General features: G+C 35.1%; 1 protein-coding gene across 4 annotated transcripts in view; it reads right to left on the reverse strand.

Annotated features, from left to right (window-relative positions):
• The window catches only part of RTKN2 (rhotekin 2), a 75,018-nt gene that overhangs the window by 33,397 nt on the left and 27,722 nt on the right, over positions 1–13,899 (reverse strand). For all 4 annotated transcript variants that reach the window (XM_044239599.1, XM_044239602.1, XM_044239598.1 and 1 more), the window contains exons 6-7: positions 12,943–13,137; positions 918–1,012 (exon numbers count right to left, since the gene is read on the reverse strand). In XM_044239599.1, the coding sequence (XP_044095534.1) occupies positions 918–1,012; positions 12,943–13,137 (290 nt within the window). The remainder of the gene's footprint in view (positions 1–917; positions 1,013–12,942; positions 13,138–13,899) is intronic.

Raw genomic sequence — 13,899 nt, forward strand, 5'->3', positions numbered from 1 at the left:
AGAGAGAGATTACAAGTAGGCAGAGAGGCAGGCAGAGAGAGAGGAGGAAGCAGGCTCCCTGCTGAGCAGAGAGCCCGATGCGGGACTTGATCCCAGGACCCTGAGATCATGACCCGAGCCGAAGGCAGTGGCTTAACCCACTGAGCCACCCAGGCGCCCTTTTCTGTATTTTTAATGTAATTTTTAGAACAAAACTTTAAAAATATTTTTGTAAAATCATCTATTTCATCAGTGTGGAGCCACCCATCTTTATAACCATAAGTACAAAGTAAAGTTATACAAAATTTTATATATTCTGCTTCAGAAAATGGACAAGAATAAATGACCCAAATTATATTTCTAAACTACTCTGCCATCACCACTCTGTATTTTTTCTCATAAGTAACATAATCTGGGAAAATGGAGAATGCTCATGTTAAATTTTACAAACCTTTCTAATTACTTAGCTCCCTTCTTCAACTTGTTATATTATTTTTTTGGATAAACTACAACTACCAGTATCATCCAGGAAGAAAAGGGTTCAGATTATTTCAGCCCTACCCTCTCTTACATCCTCTGTTTCTACCAACAGGAGGTTTGGCTTCTTCAATTTCAACTTTAAAAATAAAACAGGTCTTTGACTGCCAACTAGAGGGGTGGTAAAGTAATCAATTTCAAGTCAAAGACAAAGATTCAGAATACAGAAAACCTTTCTGTCCTCACAAAGTTAGCCTCACAAACAAATCTCTGGAAAATGGCATGAAAAAAGGAAAGTTTTTTTTTTCTCATTTTGAGGAAAGGGATAGAAAGGACGCATGCCTATATTATTTAAGCCAACGTCCGCTTCAGAGGAGCATATTTAAATTAGAAATTATTACTTTCTTCACATTACCTATTAACATAACGTATGTAATAAGTAAAATATAGACTGTACTCACCATTTCCATTAATAGACAGATTATGGGTCTTGAAGCTATCCTCAGCACTTTCCAAGGTCAAAGTAGTATGAGCTAGCAAATTATACTTTGCAGCACTAGTAATAGGGAGAAATAAAACATACTTTGAGTATTTTCGTATATTTCCTACCACATAAAACATTTAGATGTTCAATAACAGAAAATAAACAACCTGATTAAAAAACAGGCTAAGGTCTTGAATAGACATTTCTCCAAAGAAGATATAAAGATGGCCAATAAAAACATGAAAAATGCTCAAGATCATGAATCATTAGGAAAATGCAAATCAAAACAACAAGTGGGGCTCCTGGGTGGCTCAGTCAGTTAAACGTGCGACTCCCAGCCTCAGCTCAGGTCATTTTCAGGATTGTTAGATTGCGCCCCACATCCAGCTCTGTGTTCAGCATAAAGTCTGCTTGAGATTCTCTCTCTGGCTCTCCATCTGCCTCTCCCCACTTCATATGCGCACATGTACTCTTTCTCTCTCTCTCTCAAATAAATAAATATTTTAACATTAAAATAAAAAAATACAATTACACCACTTCACATCCATTAGGATGGCTTTTATTAATTAAAAAAAAAAACAACAGAAAATAAGTGTTGGCTAGACTGGGGACAAATTTGTAACACTGTGCATTGCTAATGAGAAAGTAAAATGTTGCAGTCACTATGGAAAATGTACAGTGGTTCCTCAAAAAATTAGAAATAAGGGTGCCTGGGTGGCTCAGTGGGTTAAAGCCTCTGGCTTCGGCTCAGGTCATGATCCCAGAGTCTTGGGATCGAGCCCGGCATCGGGCTCTCTGCTCAGCAGGGAGCCTGCTTCCTCCTCCCTCTCTGTCTGCCTCTCTGTCTACTTGTGTACTTGTGATCTCTGTCAAATAAATAAATAAAATCTTTAAAAAAATAAATAAATAAAAATAAAAAATTAGAAATAGAATTACCATATGATTCAGCAATTCCACTTCTGGATATATACCCAAAAGAATTTAAAGTAGTGACTCAAACGGATATGTGTACACCTGTATAAATAGCAGCATTACTCACAACGCACAAGAGCCAAACAGCAGAAGAAGGTCAACTGTCCATTCAAAGGATGAAAGGATAAATAAAATGTGGTATATACATACAATAGAGTATTCTTCAGCCTTAAAAGGGAAGGAAATTCTGACACAGGCTACAACACAAATTAACCTTCAAGACCTTACACTAAGTGAAATAAACCAATGACAAAAGGACAAATACTGCTTGATTCCATGTGTAAAGTCCGTGGAGTAGTCTAATTCATAGAAACAAAAAGTCGAGTTGAAGGTTGCCAATGGCTGCGTGGCAGGGGAGCAGGATGTTATTGTTTATTGGGCATAGAATTTCATAGAATTTCAGTTTGTAAAGATAAAAACGTTCTCTGGATGGGTGATGAGGATAGTTGCACAATACTGGGAATGTACTAAATGGCACTGAACTATACACTTACAAATGGTTACAATCATAAATTTTATATATTTAACCATAATTAAAAAACGAAGAAAAACCATCTTTAGATGTTGTAGATGACAGATTATAAATATAAATGAATTATCAACCTAGTATGTTTATCTCTTTATGCTATTTTATCTTAAGAAAATCTGCAAGTTATTTGCCTTAACTCATAGATGTTTCTCTGAATGGTCTCCATTCATTCAAAAATATTAACAGAACACCTAACATATGCCAAGTTCTATGCAAGGTGATGGGCATTTTGGTAAACAAGACTCAGTATTATATTCTGATGTAAGGGAGAGGGAGAAAAGGGAAGCAGAGGGATAAATTAAATAGTGGTATTTGTAAGTTATAATGCAACCTATTTCTATGAAGCAAAAGGGATAAGAAAACTGAGGACCTGTTAAGCAGGAGAAACAGGAAAGGACTCTCTAAGGGGTAATGGTGACGCTCTCATAAGAAGATGGAATCAAGCAAAGAATGTGGGAAGACATTCCAAGCAGAGAAGGCTGAAAGTAGAGCAGTGTGGCTGGAGTATAGGGAGCAAGTGGGAAACACCACCTTAGGACACAAGGTCAGAGATAAAGGCAGGAATTAGGTCCTCGAACTTTGCTGGAAACCTTGGAGAAAGAGTGGATTTGATTCCAAGCATAATGAAGTCATTGGAGAAAGTTAATAAGAAGATAGTGATGGGATCTGATTCATAATTAATTCCTGGGAGTAAGAATGAATCTTCTTCTGGTTTACCAACTTCAAAGATTTGGAGTTTTCACATTCATCATATGGAAAAATGGAGGACTTCATTACTAATTCCATTTTTTTCATGATAGTCCCCTTTATGCTACTTGTGTTAAAATAGCACTCTTGCCAAAGTATCTAAAAATTCTGAGGTTAAATTTCAAATCCTGGTACTCTGTGGTGATTAAAAAGTGAATTTTCATTCAATAATAATTCTATTTTCTGGGGCGCCTGGGTGGCTCAGTGGGTTAAAGCCTCTGCCTTCAGCTCAGGTTATGATCCCAGTGTCCTGGGATCAAGCCCTGCGTCAGGCTCTCTGCTCAGCGGGGAGCCTGCTTCCTCCTCTGGCTCTGCCTTTGTCTCTGCCTACTTGTGATCTGTCTGTCAAATAAATAAATAAAATCTTTAAAAATAATAATAGTAATAATAATTCTATTTTCTGAGCTAGTAATCTTGATTTCAAGAATTTTTCTTGGTTTTATTTATTTTCCAAATTAGTAAAACCTCAACATTCAAAACATCAGATGTTTGAACATTGTTTTAAGCATGTTAAAATGTGACAGGAATATAGACAGAGAAGACAGACAAGGAAAAGTTTGATGGAAATTTTTATTAATTGTGCCAAGTGATATGTTTCATAAACCTCCTTTGTCTCATACTAAATCTTTACTAGAATCTCTACTACAAAGAAAAGTATGTATACATATAGTAACTGTGCAATGCATACTCCACAGAATGTTACTCCCTTGGAGAACACCTGTTCTCCAAGGGAGTATTGAGAAATAATGGAAATACTTTACTGTATAAGTACAGCATGATGCTCTGATTTATCTTGCCTTTTAATATATAACTACCATAGACTAGAGATATCTCTCAATACCCAGTGACTTTTATCAATGTTTATATAGGGAAATTTATGTTTCTGTCTCCAAAACTCAACAAAATATTTTTAACAAAGTGATATATGACTAAATTTCAAGCTACATCCTGAATACAACTGGTATACTATCAGATTTCTATGCAGACTTCTGGAAAGTTTACTAAGCACCAGGAAATCTCCACTGTTGCAAGAGCTAATAGGCACCAGCCTCATACTCAATGTGGGCCAGTCTCTGCTATTACTCACTTAGCCTGGGTTTCTATAGTTAGCTCTTACTTTTCCCTAGTGTTATACAATGAGTACCCCCTTCCCTGCAAAAAAGTTGAGAAAGTATTAATGAAAATTGTGGAGAAAAAAGTCAAAGCAACTGAGAATAGCAATTACAATGGAAGAGCAAATACGATTACATACAAAGGGCCTACTAATAACCACTAACTGTCTGGTGATGAGGGCCTAATATGTTAAGTATTATCTCAACACGATAATTTGTCCCTGATATATAAGTTTTACAGAACTACACTGTAACTTTTCTCACTTAAAATAAAGAAGATTAGGCTCCCTACTGGCATTTCAGGGCAGTGTGTTATCTTCAGGAACAGGTGATTGTCAACAAGCAGGGAAGTGATGCGAGAGAGAGATGCTAGGTGTGTGTGACAAACCACAAGCCCGATGTGGCTAGAGTATGATGTAGGAGAAGGAGAGATGTTCCAAATGTAAGTAAGAGGCAGACCCTGCACATGGCAGTGCTTTGTGAGGCATACTAAAGACAACAGATTTTCTTGTGAGTGAGATGGGAACAAATGGTAGGTTGAAGCAGAGGCTTGCGCTATGATGTGACTTGTATTTTTAAACAATCCCTCTGGCTGCCATGTGCAGTACAGACCACCGGGGGTAAGAGTGAAAATGGACATCGACTAGAAAGTTTCTAGTTGATGACTAGATGACTAGATGACTGCAGGTCAAAGAGCTGAGGCAGACCTGGAATAGGGTGGTAGCTGGTGAGCTAGGGAGAAGAAACAAGATTCTTGATATATTCTTGAAGTTGACCCAATGTGGACATGGGACATGGGGGAAAAAAAAAAAAAAAGGTCTGAAAACAACTCCAAGGCTTTTGGCCTAAGCAACCAGAAAAATGGAATACTTATTACACTGCAGTGAGGCTGACAGAAGAATAGATATGGGAAATTGGGAAATATGAATTTAGTTGTGGACAAGTCAAGTTTAAAATTGTTCTAGATATCTAGATAGGTTGTAAGGTAGGCAGCTGGAGAATATCTGGAGTTAAGAGAAGAAAAAGTATGGAAGAATTAAATTTGGGAGTTACCAGTGTATAAATGAAATTTAATTAAAGTTAGAAAGTCAAGTGAAGTCCAAGGACTGAAAAATGAGACACACTTCATCATTAGAGATCAAGCTGAAGAGCAATGAACAAAGGAGGCAGGTGAGAAATAGAGGTAGCGGGAAAACCAGGGAGGTGGATCCTAGAAGGGAAGTTAACAGAAATGGTCCGAGGAGAGGAAGTGGAGGTAAGGAATACAGAAAACTTTTCTATAAAGGGTAGCTGTCAAATGGGGCAGTACAGATGGGAGTTATTTCAGCATGCTTTGTGTTGGTAGCAATGATGCAGTTAAAAAACAACAATAAAAAAAAAAACTGATGATGGGGAGCAGGGGATATGCATAGGAGCTTGCTTCTAAGTCGTTCAGAAGACAGGATCCAGTGCACAAGAAGGTGGCGTTAGATGAGACAGAGTTCCCAAGAAAAGAAAGCAGCAAATAAACATACAGATGTGGACAGGCTTATAGATTTGGCTGATAAAGATATGTAAGTTCTCTACTGATTGCTTTAGTAGGATCAGTGATAGGTGAAACAAAGTCATCAGCTTTGAATAAGGAGTAGAGAGGAGGGGGAAATCAGAGTTTTCAGAAGAGACAGTAATACGATGTGAAATACCTTCCCTGAAGAGAGGCAAATTGGAAGGCTATGGAAACTCAGTAAGATTGCTGTCATACTGAGAACTCACTTAAGGTTAGTGATCATGTGTCTAAAGGGAGACCAGTAACTGTGACTCTTTATCTCCAGCTTCCTCATCTATTTCTCATGAGTGCAGGAGGAGCACAAAGGAGGATTTAACCAAGGCTGGAGTTTTTCCAAGGTAAGCATGACAACAAGAAAAAGGCTAGGAAAGAATAAAGTGGTTAATCATGGAGTCAAATCTAAATTCGAGTCAGACTGCTAAAGGGAGCAAGCTGGAAATGTGTGAGGCAGTGGATAGAGTGGGATACCAGCTAACAAGATGGTAGAGGGTGTGCAATTATTTGTCACAAGGTCTAGGGCACAACTATAGAGTGGAGGACTGGAATAGGCAGAAGGACAAGATCACTGGAGATGGGGGGTCATAAAACTGAGAGGTCAAAGTATTAGATGAATAGACAACATGTCTTTTTAAGTCCATCAAGAAAAATACCTGAAATAGTGGGAGGCCGGGAAAGGGAGAGAAAGAGAATGAAGATACTTTTTATTTGGAATGACACGGTAATTTATTCTTACTAACTACTAAAAACATTTGCGTATTCTTCACTTCAGGAATAGCATCAATTCAATACATAGTATAATATAAAATACTGCCATTAGTGTGCACAGAAAGCAGCTGGTTATAAGCTGTGCCTTTACGCCAAGCGCACTGGGGAGGTGGCATGTTCAGAAAGCAACTCCCATATAACGGAACAGGCTAAAATCATGTGATGAATGAGGTGTATGTTCGAATTTTTTCTCAGGCCTTAAGAAACAATTGTGACTAAGGCATCTTTTCCTCAGCTACTTTTAGGTAAACACGGAGCATATTTGCCTCTATTTTCAATAAGTGATGCATCTGATAATACCAATCTGAAGAAAGTTATTGATAACTTCTAAGGATGGTTAAATAAGCTATGATTAACAAAAAAGTAAGTAAATAAACTATGATAGAGCCGAATGATAATGTGGTCATTAACATAACTATGTGAAGACTCTGTAATAACTGTAGAAAAAAAGCTGAATGTGTAGATAATTATTTATACCTATCTCCCAAAGCTAGATATTTAAAAACCTGAAAAAATATTGGTCAATATATAAAAAACATTTGACTTAGAATGAAGTAGGAATAACTTTTTCTCTTCTAGATTCTATTTGATTATTTTTGTAATCAAATAAAAAATGTGGTGAAGCAGTAGTATGATGGAAATCTCCCATAAAAATCAGAGAAAGGCAAAGCATTATTATACCACATATGTACAGTTTAAGGCATTTGACAAGCAATATCTTTTTAAAGATTCACAATGACTACTTAAAGTAAGCAGAACAGATAGTTTGGTCCATGTTTTCAGAAGAAGAAACTGAAGTTCAGAGAATATAATTGACTTGCCTCTGCTAGGCAAGTAGTATACTGTACAGAGGGCCCCACTATACTTACTACCTTTATACTTCATTAAGAAATAGTTTAAAATTATGATACCTTTTCTGTTAAAACAGATATAAGGGACCGTATTTTACCACTGCAACAATTTTGAGTTCAGGGAGCGTGACTTATTGAACTTTGGAATCTAATGTGCCATTTTTTTTTTTTCCCCCATGTCCCATGTCCACATTGGGTCAACTGCTGAATAATCCTTTCTAAGATGATTAAATGAATGGATAATGGAATTGTACCCAAAGGCTGAGGAGCTCCTTAGTTACATTTGAACTCTGCATCATCTTTCACACAATCAAAACAGTAACTTCATTGTTCCTCAAATCATAAATAATCCATTTATTCTAGACAAGTATTAAGATACTTGTTTTATAACTTCAATCTAATTTAAAATGCAGTATAGTGGCTTATTTTTTTAAAAAATTAATATACATTTTGTCAAATAATCATTCTCAATTTTACCAGTTTTCTTGAAATGATTGTTTAAAATGATGTATATTTACATAGTGATGAATAATGTACTAAATAAATAGTTCTCAATGACCATAAAATAGTAAACTCAGCTATTAGAAACATTGGGAAAATCTGGACAAAGGAATTTCAGTAAGTGAAATTCCACAAATAAAAATGAATAAATGAATCACATCAGGGAACATGCTAAAAATTACCAAAAATGTTCACTGTCTTCTTTTGGATCAAGCAATACTTTATGATGATATTTCAAGTTACTTCATTTTTAAACCATGACTAATTACAATGCCAATGTTTCCAAAACTAACAATGATCTCACTTTTAAAACATTCTTGTCAGGATAACATTTTCTTACTAAAACATTACACTCATTCCTTTTAGCCAACCCTAATATTGAGTTCCCAAAAGTTTAATCAGCTACATTTTTTAATCAAATAAGCCAATTGTTATAACACTAGGGGGACAAGATTAGTCCAAAATGTTATGAAAAAAAAAAAAATGACTACTTTAAATGGTAGTCTAAAAAAAAGCACTCTTTTGTCAGAAAGAACAGCTATATTTGATCACATGCCATGTTACTAGAGAAGATATATATAGCCCAAATTTGATCTTTTATGTGCATTTTGGTTAAAAATTAAAAGCTGTATTGGGGATCTTCTCATTGAACTAGATCCCTATTAAAGAAACAAAACTGATCCCCTTTTGCCTTCTGATCACTAGTACTTTTCTCAAACTCCTATCAAGGTGCTGAAGCAGTCAGTTAAGGAATTACTAGTTAAGAGTCATCCCAGTCTATGAATTTAACCTAGTGTATGCCGGATTCACACCTGAAGCTCAGCAGAATACAGGTACTGGCAGAACATGATTCAGTGAAATGTAAAAGATTTTACTTTTCCTTTGACCAAATTTAATTGGTATAAATAAGCAAATGCCATAAAAGTTGCATGGGGAACGTTCATAAAGAAAATTCGTGTTTGGATTCAGGTATAAACCAAGTAAAATAACAAATCTAAATAGAATGAACACTTCAAGACAAATATGTCAGTTGTTATTTAAAAGAATTAATACTGGGGTGCGTGGGTGGCTCAGTTCGTTAAGCAACTGACTTTGGCTCAAGTCAAGATGCCAGGGTCCTAGGATGGAGCCCCACATCAGGCTCCCTGCTCAGTGGGGACTGCTTCTCCCTTTGGCCCTCTCCCCCAACCCCACTAATGTTCTCTTTCTCTCCCTCAAATAAATAAGTAAAATCTAAAAAAATCTTTAAAAAAAAAAAAAAAAGGAACTTAATACCAACAATATTCCTCCAGGCTTCAAAGAGGAATACAGGTTAAATGCAAGTTCTAACATCACTTAGATTATCTTCTATGAAATTAGAAACAATGGCTTTAAATTTTAAAATGTCTATATTTTATAATCCTACATTCTTTTTAAATTGCAATGCTTCAGCATGGGTTTGAAAAAGTTAAGGAAAACCTAGTCTCAGAACAGTAAAAGTAGCAACAATAATGGGACGAACTACAATTATTAAATTTCCACTGTATTTTTATTTTTTTCATTTAATTTTGAGGAAACTCCATACTGTTTTCCATAGTGGTTGCACCAATTTACATTCCCAGCAACAGTGCACAAGGGTTTCCCCTTTCTCCACATGTTCAGCATTTCTTAATTATTTTGATAACAATCATTGTAAAAGGTATGAGGTAATACCTTACTGTGATTTGATTTGCATTTCCCTGATGATTTTTGATGTTGACCATCTTTTCATGTTTCTGTTGGCCATCTGTGTCTTTTTTGGAATAATGTCTATTCAGATCCTCTGCCTATATTCTAATTAGATTTTTTTTTCTGCTATTAAGTTCTAAGAGTTCTTTATATATATGGATATTAACCCCTTAACAGATATATGATTTGAAAATATCTCATCTCATTCACTAGGCTGCCTGTTCATTTTGTTGATGGTTTCCTTCACTGTGCAAAAGCTTTTTAGTTTATTTATCCAAAGAAAATGAAAACACTAATTCAAAAAGATGTATGCATCTCTATGTTTACTATAGCATTATTTATAATAACAAAGATATGGAAACAACCTAAGTACCCACCAATGGATGAATTAGATAAAGATGTATTATATTTTTATACTCAGCCATAAAAAAGAATGAAATCTTGCTTTTTGCATCACCATGAATGGACCTTGAGGATATTACGCTAAGTGAAATAAGTCAGACAGAAAAAGACAAATACCATATGATTTTACTCATATGTGGAATTAAAAAACAAAAAAACAAATAAAACAAAACTAATTAGTATAGAGAACAGACTGGTGCCTTGCAGAGGAGAGGTGTGTTGGGAGCTTGGCAAAATAGGTGAACAGAGTCAAGAGGTACAAACTTATAGTTATAAAATAAGTAAGTCATGAGGATGTAATTTATAGCATGATGATTACAGTCAATCACATTGTATTAAATATTTGAAAGCTGCTAAGAGTGTAAATCTTAAAAGTTCCCATCACAAGAAAACAAATCTTTAATTTGAAATGGTGAGCCAGTTACTAGGCAGTAACTAGACTTACTGAACTGATCATTCCTCAGTGTATACAAAATTGAATCACTATGTTATACTCACGAAGCTAATATGTTATATGTAAATTAATCTGCCCTGGGTCACAAAAATAATATAAGACAGGATAAAACATTAAGTATTCACTGCCAAACATTGAGGTTTTATAATGAGGCTTGAGTCCCACTCCCCGCCCCCACCATTTTTTTTTTTCCTTAAACAAGCTTTAAGGTGTATGAAACCTTAGAAATGTCTCTAAGGAAGCTCCTAATAAATGATTGTGTCTAAGAATCCCTACCTTTCATATGAGAAAACTGAGATCCAAGGAATAATGCAACTTCTCCAGGATATCAGGGGTCCTAGCATTGTTTTGAATAAAGCAAAATAAATTTTGCTATCTAAAAAATTTTTAAAAACTACTGAACTCAATGGAAAATTCTTGATATATCTTAATCAAGAAAAGCTTTAAGAAGATAAAAGAAAAAAATTAAAGGGTTCCTTACTTACTTTTCAATGAGATTTATATGAGGAAAGACTTAACATTTTCTATGACTTATTTTTCAGAGGAAAATGGGGGAAGAAAAACCCTATTTGGATCCAACAGAACCAACAGACTGTGACATCAGCTTATAACTCATAAACTGTAATTTTAAAAACTAAAAATAGAATTAAAAATCTGATGACTGTATTATAAATAGATAGGGCTAAGTATTGCTTCATGAAATTCATCTGCTTATGCTACTGTACACTCAGTCATGATGTAAAATGTATTTCTTAGCATAGGCCTCGATTGAAAGAGACTGAAAGCTACAATACTAGAATCCCAAAATATTATCCATATGTAAGTATCTGACATGAAAAGAGTTATATAACTATGTTGTGATGATTAACATTTCCAGGGTCTATAGACCTGAGCTATATTGCTTTTTGTAATCATAGTGAAGTTATTGACATGTTGAAGAGCCAACTCTACCAGAACATGCAAAGAAATTCTAAGAATGTAGACTAATCGACAGTTTTCCCAAGACACATAAACAAAAACTATTTGTGCAGTAACAAATGCAATGTATAAAAAAAGTATCTGAGAGAAACCAGGGCTCCTTGAAGAAATGGTGACAAGAAGTTTGGGCAGAAAAATTCAAGATGAATGTGGAACATCTTGTGTCAGAAAGCAAAGAAGCTATCAGAGATTAGGTTATGTCAAAAGCTGCAGGAGTCAGCTGAAAAGTTTCCCCTTGATCAAAGTTAGGACAATTTGGCTTCAAAGAGAATAATAACTGTAACAGATTGAAACACAAACATATACAAAAATTCAAGACTTCAAATAAAAGAGAACATTGATTACCTCCATGTTTGATAGAATAGCAACTCATAATTCTAAAATTGGGTAAATAAAAGAATCTAGCATTTTTTTTCTCGCTTTCCTTCATCAATTTTTTCCATTTACAACCACAGTTCATGAAGGAAATGTCTTCTTTAAGAAAATTCAGAGTTTTTTAAAAAGTGCATGACCAATTTAGAAAGTCACCAAATTATAATCCCTAATGAAATAATTATCAGTAATAGCTGCTAAAACCATTAGATAAAACATGACAGGGAACTTCATAATGGATGAATTGGGCTGGCAACACCTGAACCCACTGATCAATTTTAATATAACTATAAGTGGAAAAAGGCCTCCCAATGGGAGACAGTACGAAGTACCTATAGTCAATGTGAAGTATTACTGCCTAAAAAAGAACCTGAGTCAAATTAGTCTTCTAGATCTACCAATCAATTGTAAGGAAGCACAGGGGATAGAAAAAGATGTTTAAAAAGATAAGATGCAATTAGCTAAATTCAAAATATGGGAAATTCTACAAGATCTGATTTCTTCAATAAACAATGGCAAGAAAAAAGTAGGCAGGAAATCATTAAAGATTAAAAGAAACTTAAAAGACTCACTTAAATGCAACATTGTAGGCCTTATTGGATCCTGATTTGCACAAACAAATTACAAGAGGACATTTTCATAATTGGGGCACTTTGAATACAGACTGGATATCAGCTGATATTAAGGGCTTATTTTTTTGTACATGACAATGGTAGTGAAGCTTTGTTATACGGAGATAAAATATTTTTAAAAATCTGTAAGAAGAACGTATGACAAATACAGAAAACCAGTTGGTAGATTGACAGGCAGCAAACACTTTGACAAACAGTCCCTTTTAAAGAAAAACATTTCAGCTTTGTGGTAGGAATTGTAATTCCAAATCCCTAAAACATGCTATCCCCCAACTTCCTACTTTCAAAGTAAAGATATTAAGGATAACAACTGTGTCTGCTTCAGGATGTTTTTTCAACTTAAAATGAAACTTACACTCCACATACAATACTTTAAAATGTCACAAATACATAGTAATACTATGTCACTATAAATGCTGTAGTAAAAAACTTACAAAATAGGAGAACTGTAAGATGAGCATGTTTCATGATCTTCTTGCAGCACCAAATTTATTTTCTTCCCTGTAGCTTTACTTATAGATGTCTTCAGTTTCTTAGCTAGTTTTTTTGGTGTGTTGGTTATAGAAGATTCTTCTGTACAGCAGCTGTAAACCTCCACTTTTATCTGAAAGTCTGGCCCTGCTTTATTACTAAAGTCAAGAGCATTCATAACATTAGAAACTTAACTCACTAGAAAATAAAATTGAAACATCCTTTAGTGTTTTCATAACATTTAAAAATCACAATTTGAAACACAATTTATGTTAAAAATGTTAATGAGACAGAACCTCCCTGTATTTAGTTAGTATCTAAATGACCTGAGAGAGTGGCTGCAACTTCCAGAGCTAACCAGCTTCTAAGTAGGGCCAAGTTAACACAATGCGATCCAAATATACAGGCACAGTCCTAAAGAAAAACAATAATATGCCCTGGTCTTCTTGTAGCCAGTGCTATTTTTCTGATGTGACGTCTTCAGTTATACCTTCTTGGAAGGTATTTGTATAATATGTGTGATTTCCTAAAAGAACTATTCCTCCAAAAGGAAAAGACTTAAAAACTGAAGAAGGAAAGAGAACAGAAAAGGCTTCCTCTGTTGAAACCTTTAATGTTCATTTCTTTTTCATAAAGAGTCACTGTCTGATCACCAACCGCCATGTCTTCTCCACCCCATCTTGTACCCAGTAACTTTAAAATAACGCTGCACTGTTTGGTTATCTAGAGGAAAAAAATACACAAGCAAGAAACAATACAAAGATCTATATACTATAAGGCAAGAACTCCTTGAGGGAGAGTGCGACCTTGGTAATATTCTTAACCTTGCATAAAAGATACTGAATACACTACTACACCCATATGCAAAAACTCTGCCCTTTTAGCAAATGCTAAGCTTGCTTTGCCCTTTTTCAGACACA

This window comes from Neovison vison, chromosome 2 (assembly GCF_020171115.1).
Source record: "Neovison vison isolate M4711 chromosome 2, ASM_NN_V1, whole genome shotgun sequence".
Taxonomy (NCBI): Eukaryota; Metazoa; Chordata; class Mammalia; order Carnivora; family Mustelidae; genus Neogale; species Neogale vison.